General features: G+C 54.7%; 2 protein-coding genes across 3 annotated transcripts; one reads left to right on the forward strand and one right to left on the reverse strand.

The window, feature by feature from the left end:
• The first annotated feature begins 310 nt into the window (after window positions 1-310).
• On the forward strand, window positions 311-5,942 carry TNMD (tenomodulin). The gene is made up of 6 exons (XM_050310573.1): window positions 311-378; window positions 861-1,001; window positions 1,773-1,874; window positions 3,707-3,860; window positions 5,080-5,252; window positions 5,537-5,942. Exons 1-6 carry the CDS (start codon window positions 346-348, stop codon window positions 5,744-5,746), a joined length of 813 nt encoding a protein of 270 aa, XP_050166530.1. The 5' UTR covers window positions 311-345; the 3' UTR covers window positions 5,747-5,942.
• Window positions 5,943-8,182: 2,240 nt separating this feature from the next.
• TSPAN6 (tetraspanin 6) lies at window positions 8,183-13,656 on the reverse strand. Of its 2 annotated transcripts, XM_050310395.1 has the most exons (8): window positions 13,546-13,656; window positions 13,256-13,444; window positions 12,762-12,836; window positions 12,104-12,202; window positions 11,716-11,871; window positions 10,952-11,035; window positions 9,119-9,218; window positions 8,183-8,935 (listed from the first exon to the last, which is right to left on the reverse strand). In XM_050310395.1, exons 1-7 carry the CDS (start codon window positions 13,630-13,632, stop codon window positions 9,150-9,152), a joined length of 759 nt encoding a protein of 252 aa, XP_050166352.1. In that variant the 5' UTR covers window positions 13,633-13,656; the 3' UTR covers window positions 8,183-8,935; window positions 9,119-9,149. The 2 variants fall into 2 exon arrangements, with proteins under 2 accessions (XP_050166352.1, XP_050166353.1); XM_050310396.1 differs by lacking the exon at window positions 12,762-12,836 and having other exon boundaries at window positions 13,546-13,647.
• Between the last annotated feature and the right edge of the window lie 823 nt (window positions 13,657-14,479).

Here is a 14,479-nt window from a genome sequence, read left to right on the forward strand (position 1 = left end):
CTCCCCGAGGCTCGCCAGCTCTCGCTGTGCCAGCAGGATCATTTCTGTGCTTCAAATAGCATCTGCCACTACTCATCCTTTAAGGGTCAGGCATCCGCAGAGACTGGAGGGCTGCCGGGCTGGCTGAGTGCGGCGAGCACCTGCGAGGAGGAGAGGGCTGCTCCCTCCGGCGCTGCTCACCCCGGCTCCCCGTGGGGAGGAGTGCCGACGGGAAGCCGGCTGCTACGCCCCGAAGCTCTTCAGCAGCCCTCAAGGAGGTCTTTGATCCGCAGGCAATCCTTCATCTCCTCCAGGCAGAGAAAGGCTCTTACCTCTGCCTTTCCAGGAAAAACAGAAGGCGCAGAGATGGAGCGAGTGAGCTGGGGACACAGTGATGGAGTAAGCGAGATGGGGATGCAATGACGGAGCAAGAAAGACAGGGAGACAGTGATGGAGCAAGCAAGGCAGGGAGGAGGGAAAATGAGGTCCCCTTGGGTTCAGGACTTCAGTCCAGCCTGGGCTGTAACCAGGCTCATGCCACAGAAAGCACTAGCAAAGGCTGAGCTGTGGCAAAGCTCCTGGTGCAAGTGTGCGATGAGCATTTTTTCCTAGGTTTGACACACATCCCAGGCTTGACAGACAAGTTGCCCCTCATTCTGGCTGCATCCTGCACTTCTGCCGAGCTCTGGCACATGGGAGCTGCCTCTCCTTGTGCTATCCAGAAGGTTGCTTTGGCACAAGCCGCCACGTGAGGAAGCAGCCATGGCAGGATACCCAGCATGGGTGATCACGCACCAAGCACCAACCTGTTCACCCACTGGGCAGTGTGTGAAACTGGGAGGGGTTCTGAGCTGACCCTTGTGTGACTTTGGCCCTTACAGGTCTATGATATGGAACACACGTTCTTCAGCAATGGTGAGAAGAAGAAGATTGTGATGGAGATTGACCCCCTGGCCAGGACAGAGACCTTCACCAGCGGGAACGGCAGCGAGGAAATCCTGGAGATCCATGACTTCAAAAATGTGAGTGTGGCACTTTGTTCCTGAGACCCCCCAGTCCTGCAGCAGGACTGATGGGATCCCTTAGAGTGCTGTGGAGGACTATTTTCTCCTTCATCAGGGAGAGAAATGCTCAAACTCTCTGGGGATGCCCTCAAAGAAAAGGAGATGTGTATCTACATAAGCTTCCACTGGTATTTTATAGTGGCATGGTTCAGCTCCGATGAAATACATCTTCAAGCAAGACCTGGTTATCGGATTTACCCTTGCAAAGGAACACAACCATCATCAGTCTATCCAGGCCCAGTACATTCATCTGTCTGGAGAGCATTAAAACCTCATGACACTGTTGTAGGCTCTCTCTGAAACCTAATTAAAATTTGTAGGGAAATACCTGGTGCAGTGACATATGGCAAAATTTTGAGCTAATAGCCTAGCAGGAACTGGGGGCTGAATGTTCATATAACCATAACGGTCAGATGCTATTCTGCATATTTTTATTTATGATAATGAGAGCTCATGATAGTCATAAGGAGAAGGGGAGCGGAGTAAAATTTTATGACTACCTGCTTTAAAATATTTGCAAAAATCCCAGTTCTCCCAAACCATAAAATGAAATATCCCTTAGGAGAACCTGTTAGTGCATCTTAGCACCACTGTGGAACAGAGGTGGCACAAAAACATCAACACCAAAAATATGACTAAGCCCTCCACCAGCTGTACCTTCTGTACAATGGGTTATTCGTCCTACTCTTTGCCCTGACTGCTTTTTGGGTGTTTGCTTTGATCCTATAGGGAATAACCGGCATCTTCTTTGTGGGACTTCAAAAATGTTTCATCAAAACTCAGACTAAAGTCCTACCTGAGACGACAGAGGCCAAGATCCCCGAGCTTGAGGTAGGTGAATAAAACAGGGGGTACCTCTGTCCCCAGTGAAACCCACTCCTCTCCCTGGCACAGGAGAGTGGCTGCCATTCCTGCCACCCTCCCATCTGCTCCAGCCTTCCCAGAGATGCTGCAATAAAGAAATAATGAGCTGTGATCGCTTCATAAAATGCTCTTATTTCAGAGGATTGCTTATAAAAACAAGTGAAAAGAGACGGGATTAGACAGCGACAGACAAAAACCTCTCAGCACAATACCGGAGATCAAGAACAATAATCCTGTTGTAGTCAAAAGGTCGCAAGGCAGCTCAGGATTAGCAGGCACCAAAAAGTCAATCAAATTGTTTTCTCCAAGATTTGAGCCTCGTGTTCTCAAGCAGAATGAGGTAGAAGTAAGGGATTTTAAAGAGCAGCCACTTCTAAGAAATGCAATTCGAGAAAACTCGTGGCATATAGACCTGAGAGGTGGGAAGCACCAGTCTGGGGCCACTTCCCTGTGTGGACTTTCCTCCCACTGATGTACCTGGTTGCTTCCTGCATCCATTTATCTTTTGCCCTCTGCACCTTGCTGCAAGGAGCCTCACATTTTGTATGCAACGCGGAAAAAGGTGTTGGACTCCCTATTTTAACCCCTCTCTGACAGCGTGCCCCGGAGTGATGGCTCAGTCCTCTGATGGCAGTTGTCCCCTGGCCCTGTCCCCCTCCCCAAGGCCCCCCTGGTGGCACAGCCTTCCTGCCTCCCCATTTGAGAGACGATGGGTGTTAGCAGATTGAATCCCCCCCAAGGACGCTGCCGCAGATAAAACACCACCAGGACATGTGTTTGAAAGGAAGCGTGGGCAGAAACATTTCCCTGAATCATGACCCAAATTCCCAGACACCGATTCTTTGATTATGCCCTAAGAAGCTAATAGATCTTTTCAGCTACCATCATAAAAGGGATATGACTTCCCAGGCTTTAGCAGAACATCGCCCCGGGTAGAGAGCTGAAATGTAAAACCCAGCGAGATAAATGTAGATTTAAGCTCCACCATCTCTTCTCAGAGCCTGCATGCTGCCAGGTCCTGCAAGCAGCACTGCCCCAACCCTGCAGCTTCTACCAGAGAATCCCAAAATGACCCAGACTGGGTCAGGTTGTGTTGGCTCCTTCCTGTGTCTTCCCAAAGTCATAAGAAAAAAAACTCTATAAGAGAGATATACAGCTCCAGACACCTTCTGAGAGAAAAACACCTTTTGCCAGCTTGCTCTAAGGGCTACCACCACCAACGCAGACAGCGTTGCCCTGGCAGAGAACTCAGCAAAGATCCATCCAATAATCTTTATATATGTCCCTCCCTAAGTGCCTGCCAAAACACACCACGGACTAATGCAACGACAGAGACATGTGGTATAAATTACAGGATACAGCCGTGCAAAGAATTTCTGTGAGGAATAAATTAAAGTGTTCGATCACAAAATCAGTAGCAGAAGGAGAGAGGCATTAAGTACTAAGAGTAGAGCAGAGAGGAGATGTTTAATCTTGTGTTTTGAATGAGTTGGGGTGCTCCAAAGGCTCTTCCAGATGGTGGGGACTGCACAGGATAAGGCCCTCGGATGATCAACTAGGAGGGGAGAGAACACAGTGGTTTTGACTGAAGGTGGACAGGAAAGACAGGGCTTGTGATGGGTCCCCCATGTGAGGACCAGCTGGGTACTTTGTGTGCACCCAGCAAGCACCATGAGCCAAGGCAGACAAAGTCCAGATGCCTCTGGGTGAACCAAGGGAAGGAGAAGCAGCCAGTGGTGGGGAGAGGGAGTCTCCCACGTCGGTGAGCATGCCAGGGTCAAATCTTGCTCTTTTTCCAGGGAGAAGAAATCACCACCACCTACTTTGAGCAGTCTGTAGTCTGGGTGCCTGGGGAAAAGCCCATTCAGAACAAGGAGTTCCTGAAGAGTTCAAAAATTTTTGACATCTGCAGAAATGTGACCATCTTCTGGATCCACCCCACACCAATAGCAGGTACAAGGAGCCATCTCCTCCCCAAGGTGCTCTTGAGCCCTCTCACCAGAAGCAGCTCTGTCACACACTCATGGCCCCCTTCCCATGTCCCGCACTGTGACATGGTGGGAACCCTTTTTCACCTCCTTGCTGTACATCTCAGACATGAACACAATGTTGCCCGTGACCGCAGGAGATCTCAGCCAGTGTAATAGCAGGGGCTGAAGTTTCTCTCAGCAAAGTGCTTGTCTCTGCCAGCTCCCCACCGACATGCACTTTGCAGTGGCCACCCTCCTCATAACAAGAGGGAAAAAAAAGCAATCCTTTGTACCTGCAAAGAAACCAGCACTGCTGGAAACTGGGACGCCTAAATTCTCGACACTGCATGAACATCAGAGTGCGAGCAGACATCTGCATCTAAATCACACGGCGGGGTTGCCACCTCCAGCTGCTCACTACACAGCCCTCACAGAGGTTGTGGCCTCTGAGATCTGCCAGTGTAATTACCCGCTCTCTCTAACCCACTTCCAGCCGAATGAGCTAGTTTAAAAATCCCTACTGTGAAAACTCCCTCTGCTCTGCAGCCACATCATGTCCCCCACAGGTACCAGCCACAGGTGGTCCTGAGGGCAGGTGGGCATCAGAGAGCCTTGGTGCAGAGAGAGGCTGGTATCCTTGACTTGTCCCCTTTCTGCTTCCTCATCCCTGCTCTTAGACCCCGTCTGCAGCAGGGCTTGTGTCCCAGGTCAGTGGGTCCAGCTGGGTCACCCACGTCCATCCAGTGCCTTTGCCAGGACAGCAGTGTCCCGAGGCTTCCTGACATCTCCCCCAGCAAAGGAAATTAATGATGCTGTGGGTCTTACCCAAGCTATGAATGCTGTATCTGGACATAATCTGCTCCAAATCTTGCCACTTTGCTGTGGCCCTACAAATCCACCTCCCAGCAGCAGATCCCACCATGAAGATGTGCTTCTACACACCCACAGCCTCACACAGGAAATGTCAACAGCACCCATGGACACCCATCACCCACGGGCATGGGAATGGGATGGAATGGGCCATTACCTCCTACAGCCCTTCTCTCAGGTTGGCTGAGAGCAGGAGGAAATGGAGTACTGATTTCCTGGTGGTTTTTTTCTGTATCTTGGCACCAAATTCCGGTAGAGACATTAGTTCTTGCTGCAGCTTTTGTCCCTCTGCTCCATAGTTGTTGACAGCAACATTTGGGCTCTTCCTCTAGCTCCTGAGCTGGCCAACCTTGAAGGGGCAGAAGAAGAAGACCCTGAGCTGCTCGTAGACAACCAGAGCTGGTTGGATGGAGGGAGCGAACACGAGGCGGAGAAGGATGCACAGCTGGGGCCCAAGCGCCGAGCACGGCAGCTCACTGAGGAGGACCTACCTGTCAATGACTATGTGAGTGAAAGAATCACACTCTGGGGTGCCCTGCCCATGGTCTGGGGTGCCCTGGCCACAACCCTGGGGTATCTTGGCCATGGTTCCAGGGTGTCCTAGCTATGCTCCTTGAGATGTCCCATCTGTGCTGCTGGAATGCCCTGTCCATGCCTCTAGAGTGCCCTGTCCCTGTTCCTGGGGTGCTCTCTCCATGCCTCTGGGGTACCCTGGCTGCCTTCCCAGGATGTCCTGTCCATCCAGCCTCACACTCCCCTCACTGCACTGACTCTGCCTCTTCCCCACAGTCAGAGAATGGGCTGGAGTTCCATCCCCTGTGGGACGAGCGAGGCTACTGCTGTGCCCAGTGCCGCCGTGCCAACCGCTACTGCCGGCGGGTCTGCGAGCCCCTCCTGGGCTACTACCCCTACCCCTACTGCTACCAGGGCGGGAGGGTCATCTGCCGGATCATCATGCCCTGCAACTGGTGGATTGCGCGCATGCTGGGCAGGGTGTAGCGCCCACCTGCCACGTCACCACCCAGCCAGGTGCATCCTGACACAGCCAACATGCGGGTCAATACCTGTTTGATGTCCAGTGAGGTGTGAACCTGCCGACTGCGGCACCCTCAGCATGTGTATCCCCCAGCATCCTGCCCTGCTCCGGCGGGGCTGGGTGAGGCCGCGCTCGAGCGCATCGCCACCACGCTGAGCAGCAAGAGGCAAACAATAAACGTCTTGTATGAGCGATTGCAAAGAAAATGGAAAGTCTTTTAGTCTCAGTCTGATGCTTAATGGGTCCGAGAAGTGATCTAATGGCTTGGCTACCTCGTCATGAGCATCCATAACTCAGGTACTGGATCTGCCGGCACTCACCTCACTGGGAACGTGCAGAGGTCCCTAATTTGCTCTCTGATGGCACTTGTGGTTGTTCAGCATGTCCTGACCCCCTGTTCCAGCATGCTGTGATGTGTTCAGTAGTTGTTACTGACAGCCCAGGGGTGCCACCAGTTCCCTCTGGAGTTGTCTCAGCAGAGGTAGAGGCAGGAGCTGGTGCAAGGATCTCCCCGAGGAACCAAGCAGCCAAAGTTAGAGGGATCAGAGGGTGTGGAGTACCCCAAGGGTGACCAGCTGTCCCCAGCCCACAGCCTCGGGGCTCACCCCAGACCCAAGCTCAAGCTCTCATCCCAGGCAGCCAGCAGCAGCCAAGGAGCTCTGACATCCCATGGGTATCACAGGTGAAACCCTCTCTGTGTCACCAAGGAAGCACACACTGCCATGGCCAGAATGTACATACAGAGAAGGGAGGAGAGGTCAGAGCCAGACCCTCCCACCATTCCCGCATCTCCCATGGGGACATAAGCACATTTTCAGAGCAGTTCCCTTCATCCCTGTTCATGGCTGTGCTGACAGTGTGGTTAAAACACTGGGTGCATGGTGCAGCAGAACTCCCCACATGACATCCCAAGGGACACCAATCAGCTTTCTGACAAGTCCCCTGAGACATTTATCCCCCGACGAGGGAAGGTTCAGACACAGTGGGGGATGTGTGAAGCCCAGCCAACCAATAGCTGGTGCAAGAAACCAGAGCCCTTCTGTCCCTGCTCCATGGGTCCAGACAGGTGACCAAGGTGCATACAATGCCTTTGCCAGGAGAGCAGTGTCCCAGGTCTGCCTGCACCTCCCCAGGCACATGCCTGTTCCTCTGGAACTTCTCTCCAAAATAAAGTGAGTTATCTATATAGATGCTATTCAACCAGGTAAGATCCACACACTCTGATGGCCACAGTGCTGTTGCTGCCTATGGGGATGAGCAGGCTGAACAAGCCTCCACACTCCCCACGTTGGCACAATCCGTGCTGTTTTTCCTGCAGCAGCTCAGAAACCTCCAGGCTCCCCATGTCACCCTCTGCCAGCACTATCCTCTCCACCTGGCATCACCTCCTCCAGCCACCCTGGGAAGGGATCTGCCTGTGGAGGCAGGGACACAGACCAGGGCAGGGCACTGTCCTTCCCTCTGTGCAGGCTTTCAGATGAGGAGGGGTTTGTCCAAATATGGCTCTGCTTCTCACATGTCCTTGCCCTGTCTCCATCCATCCGTTAATTGCCATCAGCCAATCTCCAGCCCAGTTTCTATACTCTGACGCACTCTGCCTCGCCATCCTAAGCCAGGAGGCTTTCAGCCTGCCAGGAGCTGACAACAGTCTTGATTTACTCACCTAGGTTAAATGCAACACAAGGATTTTGGGTGTTCCCCTGCAGGTTCCCCCGTCAGCAGGGAGCCTGACCCGTGCCTTGGGGTGCCTGGGCTGGGACAGCTCACCCAGCAGTGCTTGCCAGAATGGTGACACTGACAAAGGGCCACCACTGCTACACCCCTGGCTTCACTGTTCTGTTTACACCTGCCTCCTCTCCAGGAACAGGACGGGCAGCCCAGCATCCAGCCAGACACAGCTCATTTGAGTTCAGTGTTTGAGACCCAAAAATCCCCCAAGCTTGGCAGAGGGCAGATTCACTACATCATTGCAGCATCAGGCTCAGCAAGGCAAAGGTTTGCTGATGGAACAGCCCCGAGAGGAGCAGTAACAAAGGAACGTAAAAGCTTAAATCCACATTTCTTGCCCTGGGGAGCAGCTGGCACTGCCGTGCCCTTCACTCCAAGACAGTGGCCAGCCAAGGATGCACGTCTGTAATGGGTTGAACTTAACCCACCTGGCTCCTGGGCTGGGATGCTCCAGGCCCTCTGCTTCAGCACTGTTACACAACCTCTGTTATGAAGAAAATTCAATTACAGAAGTTATTTGCAAGCACAAGTGCACCAGTGCACGTTGGAGGAATGCGAACTGCAATGGCCAGAGGTTCCTCCCTGGCCCAGGGTGAGCAGATCATCCCCTGGGGGGCTTGCTGCTCTTCAAGCAGAGGAATTTCCAGGACATGAAAGAAAAGTCAAGGAGGTTTCATAGACTAAAATATCTTAATATTTATTGTGTCTCAGGACAAAAGAGTTCTACTCAATACATAAAATGAGTTGAAGCAGCATATAATACTGACAATCAAGTCACAGCTGACTCGGTGCAAGGACACCTACCAAGGTAAAGGCACCAGGAGCTACATCACCAAATCTCACTACAGCTTACAAAGAACCACTACAGCCTGTACTTCAAGAAGTACAACTATAAAAAAAGTATATAAAACCCCGGGTAGGGATGAGAGGGAGCTTGGCAACAAGCCGAGACCTGGCCGAGCCAAGGCTTTGGGCAGGCAGGGCCGTGTGTTAATGGGGCAACGGCCTCATCTCAAGAGCAACCATATCCAGAGAGTCAGGGGATCTCAAGGGGCTGCCAGAGGGGAGGGGAGGCATCGCTTTCCCAATGGAGGCACTGAAGATGAGCACTGAGTCCCACGAGGACACCAGCACAGTCAGTTCAACACGGCACAGCACTCTGCACTGTAAAGGAAAGAGCCGGGGGCTGCAGCGCCTGGAGGAACGTGCTGGCTGTAACCACCGCAGCTACACTAATTATCCCAGGCAGTGGCACAGCAGAGTAGTGTCAGGACAAGTCCCTGAGCACACCAGGACAGCTCGTGCACTCGTTTCTATGAGCTAGTCGAGAAGAAGATCAGTCAGTTCAAAGCAAGATTTCACAAGGTGGCATCCAGAGGAAAACTTGAGGTGGAGGCATCCTCCCCAGCCTTGGAGAGCATTCCCTGCAATGCACAACAGCAAGAAGTTAACAGACAGGATGGATTTATACACAGCTTAAAATTACATAGGAGACATGGTCTTGCAGGTTGCCTCCAAGCACATGCCCCACACATGGTGCCCCTATCCCAGGGGTGACCAGGCATAGACAGGGATGCAGAGACAGCCCACTAAGCTTACAGACATACCCAGCCACAGGCACAGCGTGCTGGGGGCCAGCTACACCATCTCGTACTGATTATTCGTGATGTACCGGGACAGGCAGCAGGCAAGAATGATGCCAATCAACTGAAAAAGAGAAAAAAAATCCCACATATCAGGGCTGGCCAAAACCAAGATGAGGTGTTTTAAGGAGAAAAACCTGAGAAATTGCTCCGGAGTTATATAAAATCCAAAGATGGACAGTGGTGTTTACAAATCACAACAGGGGCTGTTGTGCCCTGCTTTGGAATCACTGAAAGTGGCTGAAGCAGAGGATCCTGGCAGGCACCAGCCAAACAAGCTCCTCACAAGAGACATTCCACATCCAAACCTGCTACATTTTGCTTCATGAAGCATCTACTGTTTTATGGTAATTGTGGAGATTACACAGATATCAGGAGAGTCACAGCCAATTACACAGCCACCAGAGAATGGCAGTACCTCTTCCTCTTACAAGGGCAGGGGGGAAGCAAGGCTGCTGTTCTCACATCAGCATCTGAAGGACACGGTACTGTTACCACAACATGCTCTGTTATCACAACACAGCCCCCCAGCACCCGTGCAGACATTCAGGGACAGGTCCTGCACAAGCCTGGCCTCCACAAGTGGAGTTGGAGGCACATCAGCACAATGAGTCCCTGTCAGCCACACAGCCAGCAAGGCTTGCTGAAGGAGCAATAAAAGGTAGGAACTGGTCATAATTCCCAAGCCTGGATACTTTTGCAGCTGGGAGTGTGTGTGAGTTCACCATTTGTGTGTCAGCCACATCTCAGTGGCCCCACAGCAAGCACAGCTCAACCAAGGAGGAGCATGGGGCGAGTGGCTGGGCACAGCAGAGCAGCTGCATCTCCCAGGCTCTCTCGAAGCACTTGGTAGCACGAGCTGTCAGCCCATGCCTCTCCCCCAGTTCAGTCCATCCGGTACGGAAAACACACGGCAACGCACTCATTACAGCAGAGGATCTTGGCAGGGTTCCTTCTCCCCACGCCAGCACCGGCAGCCAGTGGTGCTGGCCAGCAGTGCTCATGTTATGGCCTCTGTGTGCTGGGTCAAGGGGAGGGTGAATTCAAGCCCCTCCAAAGCCAAGGCCAGGCGCTTGGTGCCGAGAGTTGCACATCCTGCAGCTCCCGCAGCGGTGCACTGGAAAACCCTGGGCACCTTGGGAAACCCCACCGCAGCGTCAGCGTGCCCAACACCCAGCCTGGCGGAGCTGGGGGCAGGGGCCTCTCATTTCCTGCCGGGATAACGCCTGCCGGAGCAGGGGCTGGCGAGCGTGCTGCTGCTGCGGCTCCTGCAGGAAGTGTCCTGCAGGACAAAGGAGAGATTGGGGAGTGGGAGGGAGGGGAAACAATGGCAGGGTAGGGTGGCACGTGGGGTGTCAGCCACCAGCACAAGTGTTGTGCTCCACAGGTATTCGCAGGGACCCTGTCACACAGAAGCAATGCCAAAACACCTCCCTGATAACAGGAAAGGTTGGTGGGTATGAAAAGAAAGGGCTCAGATTTGATCCCTGCCAAGAGCAGGCACGGGGAGTTTGTTTGTCTCTGGTTTTCCCTAAGTCAGTGGTTTCAGATGGAGGCTCTTCCCTAACATCTTAGGCTCATGGAAAGAGAATTGCTGCTTCAGCCCTGAGTGCAAGAGACTGGAGCCTGCACAGTGGTGAGATTAAACCCAAGGGGAATCTGCGGAATAGCTGCTCCTCCCGGGCTGAAACCGGCCGTGCCTTTTGTACAGATCAGACTTTGAACTGAAATTAAATACCTCCAGAGACACACTAGCTTCACTCTGCACTTCTCCCGAGCCAGGAAAGGGAGATTTACCTGGAAACACGCGATGCCAAAGGAGATTCCAGCCACAATACTCATTTTGGACTCCATTGTTGACGTTACCAGGAAAAAACAACCCTGCAGAGGAGGGAAAGCAAGCATATGGGTCCAGTGCTTTTCACTCCCAGAAGAACAAAGCAGCACCTCCCCAGAGCACCAGCAGCTCCAGGGGAAGATGCTCCTGTGCAGGCAGATTGGGGTTCTGGCTGTCCCTCTGCTGCCCGACCTCAGCAAAGCAATTTCCCTATCAGTGTTGCCTCAGACAGACTCCCAGCCCAGACACTTTATCAAGGGGACACTGCCCTTGAGCTGCTCCCAGCAAGAGCACTATGTTGAACAAGGTGACTCATCAGAGCAATGTGCCTTGCATCATCCAACCATCTCTGCCGGATGAGGTCACCTGTGCTCACCACCAGGTCAGGACTTTGCACCAATGGGAGGTGTCAGCACTACCGAAATAAACTTTACTGGGAAACTACTTCCTTACTCACCTGTTCTCCAAAACACACAGCCCCAAGTGCCAATGCTTGGGTCCAGCTGGTCCCTGACTTCCAAGAAAGGAGTGGGGAGACCAGAGACAGCAGAGAGGACTCCAGACCCTTCCCCTGCCTGCACTCCTGAGGAGTCTCTCGGCCACAGACCAGCTGCACTAATAGAGCAGTTCTCCTTTCAAGCCTCCCAGGGACAAACTAGCCCTTCTCCACACACCCATCCCTGCCTCTAGGACTGGCAGGGAGATTTTTCTGAGCATAACTTACATCCACAAACACTTTCAGCTTGGCCTTGTTTGGGTCTTTCAGATCTTTCTCCGAGCAGTCACTTGGTCTCTTGCAACAGCTCTGGGGGATGCCCTTCTGGCTGAAGTATTCAGTCCTCTCCCAGTCCGAGTAGTTCTGCACCCCACAGCAGTGCAGCTGGAGGTGGAAGCACATTTTGGGGAGCATGGTCACACCAGGGTACTGACTCCCTAGTCCCACCATCACTCCCATGGGTCCCCAGCCCTTGCTTCTCCAAGAACTGCAGGATCTCATCCAGCATCTGTGAGATGGTGCACATATGACAGGGACACTGATGCCATGGGGAGACCCTGGGGTGAGGGGAGCATTCCCACCTTATGCCAGCCAGACGCCAGCCTGGAGTACTCACTGTCCTCTGGATGGTGTCGACGGCCTCGCTGTGCCGATCTGCAGTCACGTTGTAGTTCTCCAAGGCCAGGTTCAGGTTACTCTCAAAGTTTGTCTTAATCTGCAGGAGAAAGGTCTCAGTGGTGGTGCTGTCCCCTCCCACGCTCCAGGACCAAGTCCCCGCATTAGTCACCACTCCGTGATGGCAGGAATGACTCTGGCTGTGGCCAGCAGACACTTCCCAGCCACCAGGCAATTAGAGGCTGTATTAAAGGGCAGCTGGATGCACCATGGCAGCAGGGATGCTGCATGTAATAACAAGAACCTGCGCAGTGCCAACTCCCCCCAAGCAGGCTGCTCTGTGGTGCAGGAACCCTCTGAGGAGCTTTAATTACTGAAATTACTGCAGAAGATAGATCAGAGGCAGAAATTACAGTCCAGGGCTACTCTGCCTGTTCTGGTGGAGGGGCAGTGTGCTGCATTGGGCTGACCCCGACCTAGGCTCATCCTTCTGGGTCCTTACAGGGACCAAGATCTTTGGGCTGTTTTAATACCATTTCTACTAAGTTAAGCACCACTCTCCAGCAGCACCCCTGTCCCTCCAGCGACACCTGCAACTGCACTAGGGTTAAAACCAGCATCAAACTCACTCCGAGATGGCAGTGGCCACCCAGACTCACCTCGTGCCTGAAGACAAAACCCACGACGGCGGCCACCAGGACGATGAGGAAGATGAGGGACAGGAGCATGGCATACTGTGGGCAGAAAGGGTGGGATGGGAGGGGGTGGATAGGATGGGATAGGACGGGATGGGATGGGATGGGATGGGGTAAGACGGCACAGGATGGCATAGGATGGGACAGAACGGGGCAGGATGGGACGGAACGGGGCAGGATGGGACGGAACGGGGCAGGATGGGACGGAACAGGGCAGGATGGGACAGAACAAGGAAGGATGGGACAGAACAGGGAAGGATGGGACGGGACGGGGCTGGAACAGGAGGGGTTGGAACAGGATTGGATTTCGTAGGGATGGGGTTTGAACAGGACAAGTTGGTATGGGATGGGATAGGGATAGGGTTGGGAAGGCTGGGACGTTTCGGGATGGATCAGGGCAGGTCAGGATGGATTAGGAGAGGATGGGACCCCATCACGCCCTGTTCGGGACCACCCACCAGCTTGAGCATCCAGGTGCTGCCGCGGCAGGTGGCAAAGCAGCCAAAGGTGCCCAGGAGGACAACGACGGTGCCAGCGCCCACCAGGACGAAGGGGACATTGGTGGCCTTCTCGTCCAGCAGGGAGAAGTAGACGGCCAGGCTCACCCTGCCCCAGACGCCCACGGCCAGCAGCACAATGCCCGACACCTGAGGAAAGGGGAAAGCTGCCGTGGCTACCGACTGTCACGACAGAGCGGCGCGGCCGCGACTCGTCGCGGGGGGTTGGGCGGGGCGGGGTGGGCGCTCACCCAGAAGATGAAGGTGTAGGTGAGCAGGACGCTCTTGAGGCAGGTGATCACCGGCTTCGTCTGCAGCCGCCGCGACGGGGACGCCATGGCCGACACGGCGCGACTGCCGGGAGCGGGGCCGGGCGGGGCCGCGGGGACACGCCCGGGACACGCCCAGGACACGCCCCTGGGCGGGGCCGGCCCCGCCCCACCCTCCGGAGGGGCCCGAGAGCTCACGGAAAGGGCGGGGCACGTCGGAAGAGTGGAGCTCCTCCCCGTCGGGATACCGCTGTCACCCCCTGTCTGGTGCCACCCTCTGCCTGCCCCCTGTCACTCCCTGCCTGTTTCCTGCCTTTCCCTGCCCGGTGCCGCCCGCTGCCTGGCCCGTGTCACCCCCTTTCCAGTGCCGACCTCTGTCCGGTGTCACCCCTCGCCTGTTTCCTGCCATCCCCTGTCCGGTGCCTGTCCCGTGTTACCTCTCCGGTGCAACGCCCTGTCCGGTGTCGCCCCCTGCCTGTTCCCTGCCATGCCCTGTCCGATGCCACCGCCTGCACCGTGCCGCCGCCTACCCGCCCCGTGCCACCCCTGCCACCCCCTGCCCGACCCATACCACCATTTCCTGCCTCCCCGTGACACCCTTCGCCTTCCCCGTTCCACCTCCTGCTCGGTGCCAGCCAGTTCCTGCTCTCCTGCCCCAGCGGCCGCCGATGCAGCCGCAACCCCAGAGGGAGCCCCCTCCTGACCAGGTGTCCAACAGGAGAGCCACCTTGTGGCCCAGCACATGGCAGTACCACCGTGCCACCAAGCGGCGGGCTTCCTGCCCTTCGTGGGGTGAACATCCCCATCACCTCCCGGAGATGTCCCCAGGCTGCAGGGGGGTGTGGGCTCCCCACAGTCGGCAGCAGCAGCCCCTCCCGGCAGCCCTCTCCTGCCCAGGACAGCGTTATTAATCAGT

This window comes from Myiozetetes cayanensis, unplaced genomic scaffold (genome assembly GCF_022539395.1).
Source record: "Myiozetetes cayanensis isolate MyiCay16 unplaced genomic scaffold, myiCay2020 scf15, whole genome shotgun sequence".
NCBI lineage: Eukaryota > Metazoa > Chordata > Aves > Passeriformes > Tyrannidae > Myiozetetes > Myiozetetes cayanensis.

Excerpts from the sequence above, each read along its gene's own strand:
- TNMD (XM_050310573.1), top strand. The coding sequence starts at position 346 with ATGGAGCGAGTGAGCTGGGGACACAGTGATGGA. Across the intron at positions 379-860 it reads GCTGGGGACACAGTGATGGA|GTCTATGATATGGAACACAC; the intron begins GTAAGCGAGATG and ends TGGCCCTTACAG. Across the intron at positions 3,861-5,079 it reads CCACCCCACACCAATAGCAG|CTCCTGAGCTGGCCAACCTT; the intron begins GTACAAGGAGCC and ends CTCTTCCTCTAG.
- TSPAN6 (XM_050310395.1), bottom strand. The coding sequence starts at position 13,632 with ATGGCGTCCCCGTCGCGGCGGCTGCAGACGAAGCCGGTGATCACCTGC. Across the intron at positions 12,203-12,761 it reads GTTTTGTCTTCAGGCACGAG|ATTAAGACAAACTTTGAGAG; the intron begins GTGAGTCTGGGT and ends TTTCTCCTGCAG. Across the intron at positions 11,036-11,715 it reads AGCTGAAAGTGTTTGTGGAT|GGTTGTTTTTTCCTGGTAAC; the intron begins GTAAGTTATGCT and ends CCTCCTCTGCAG.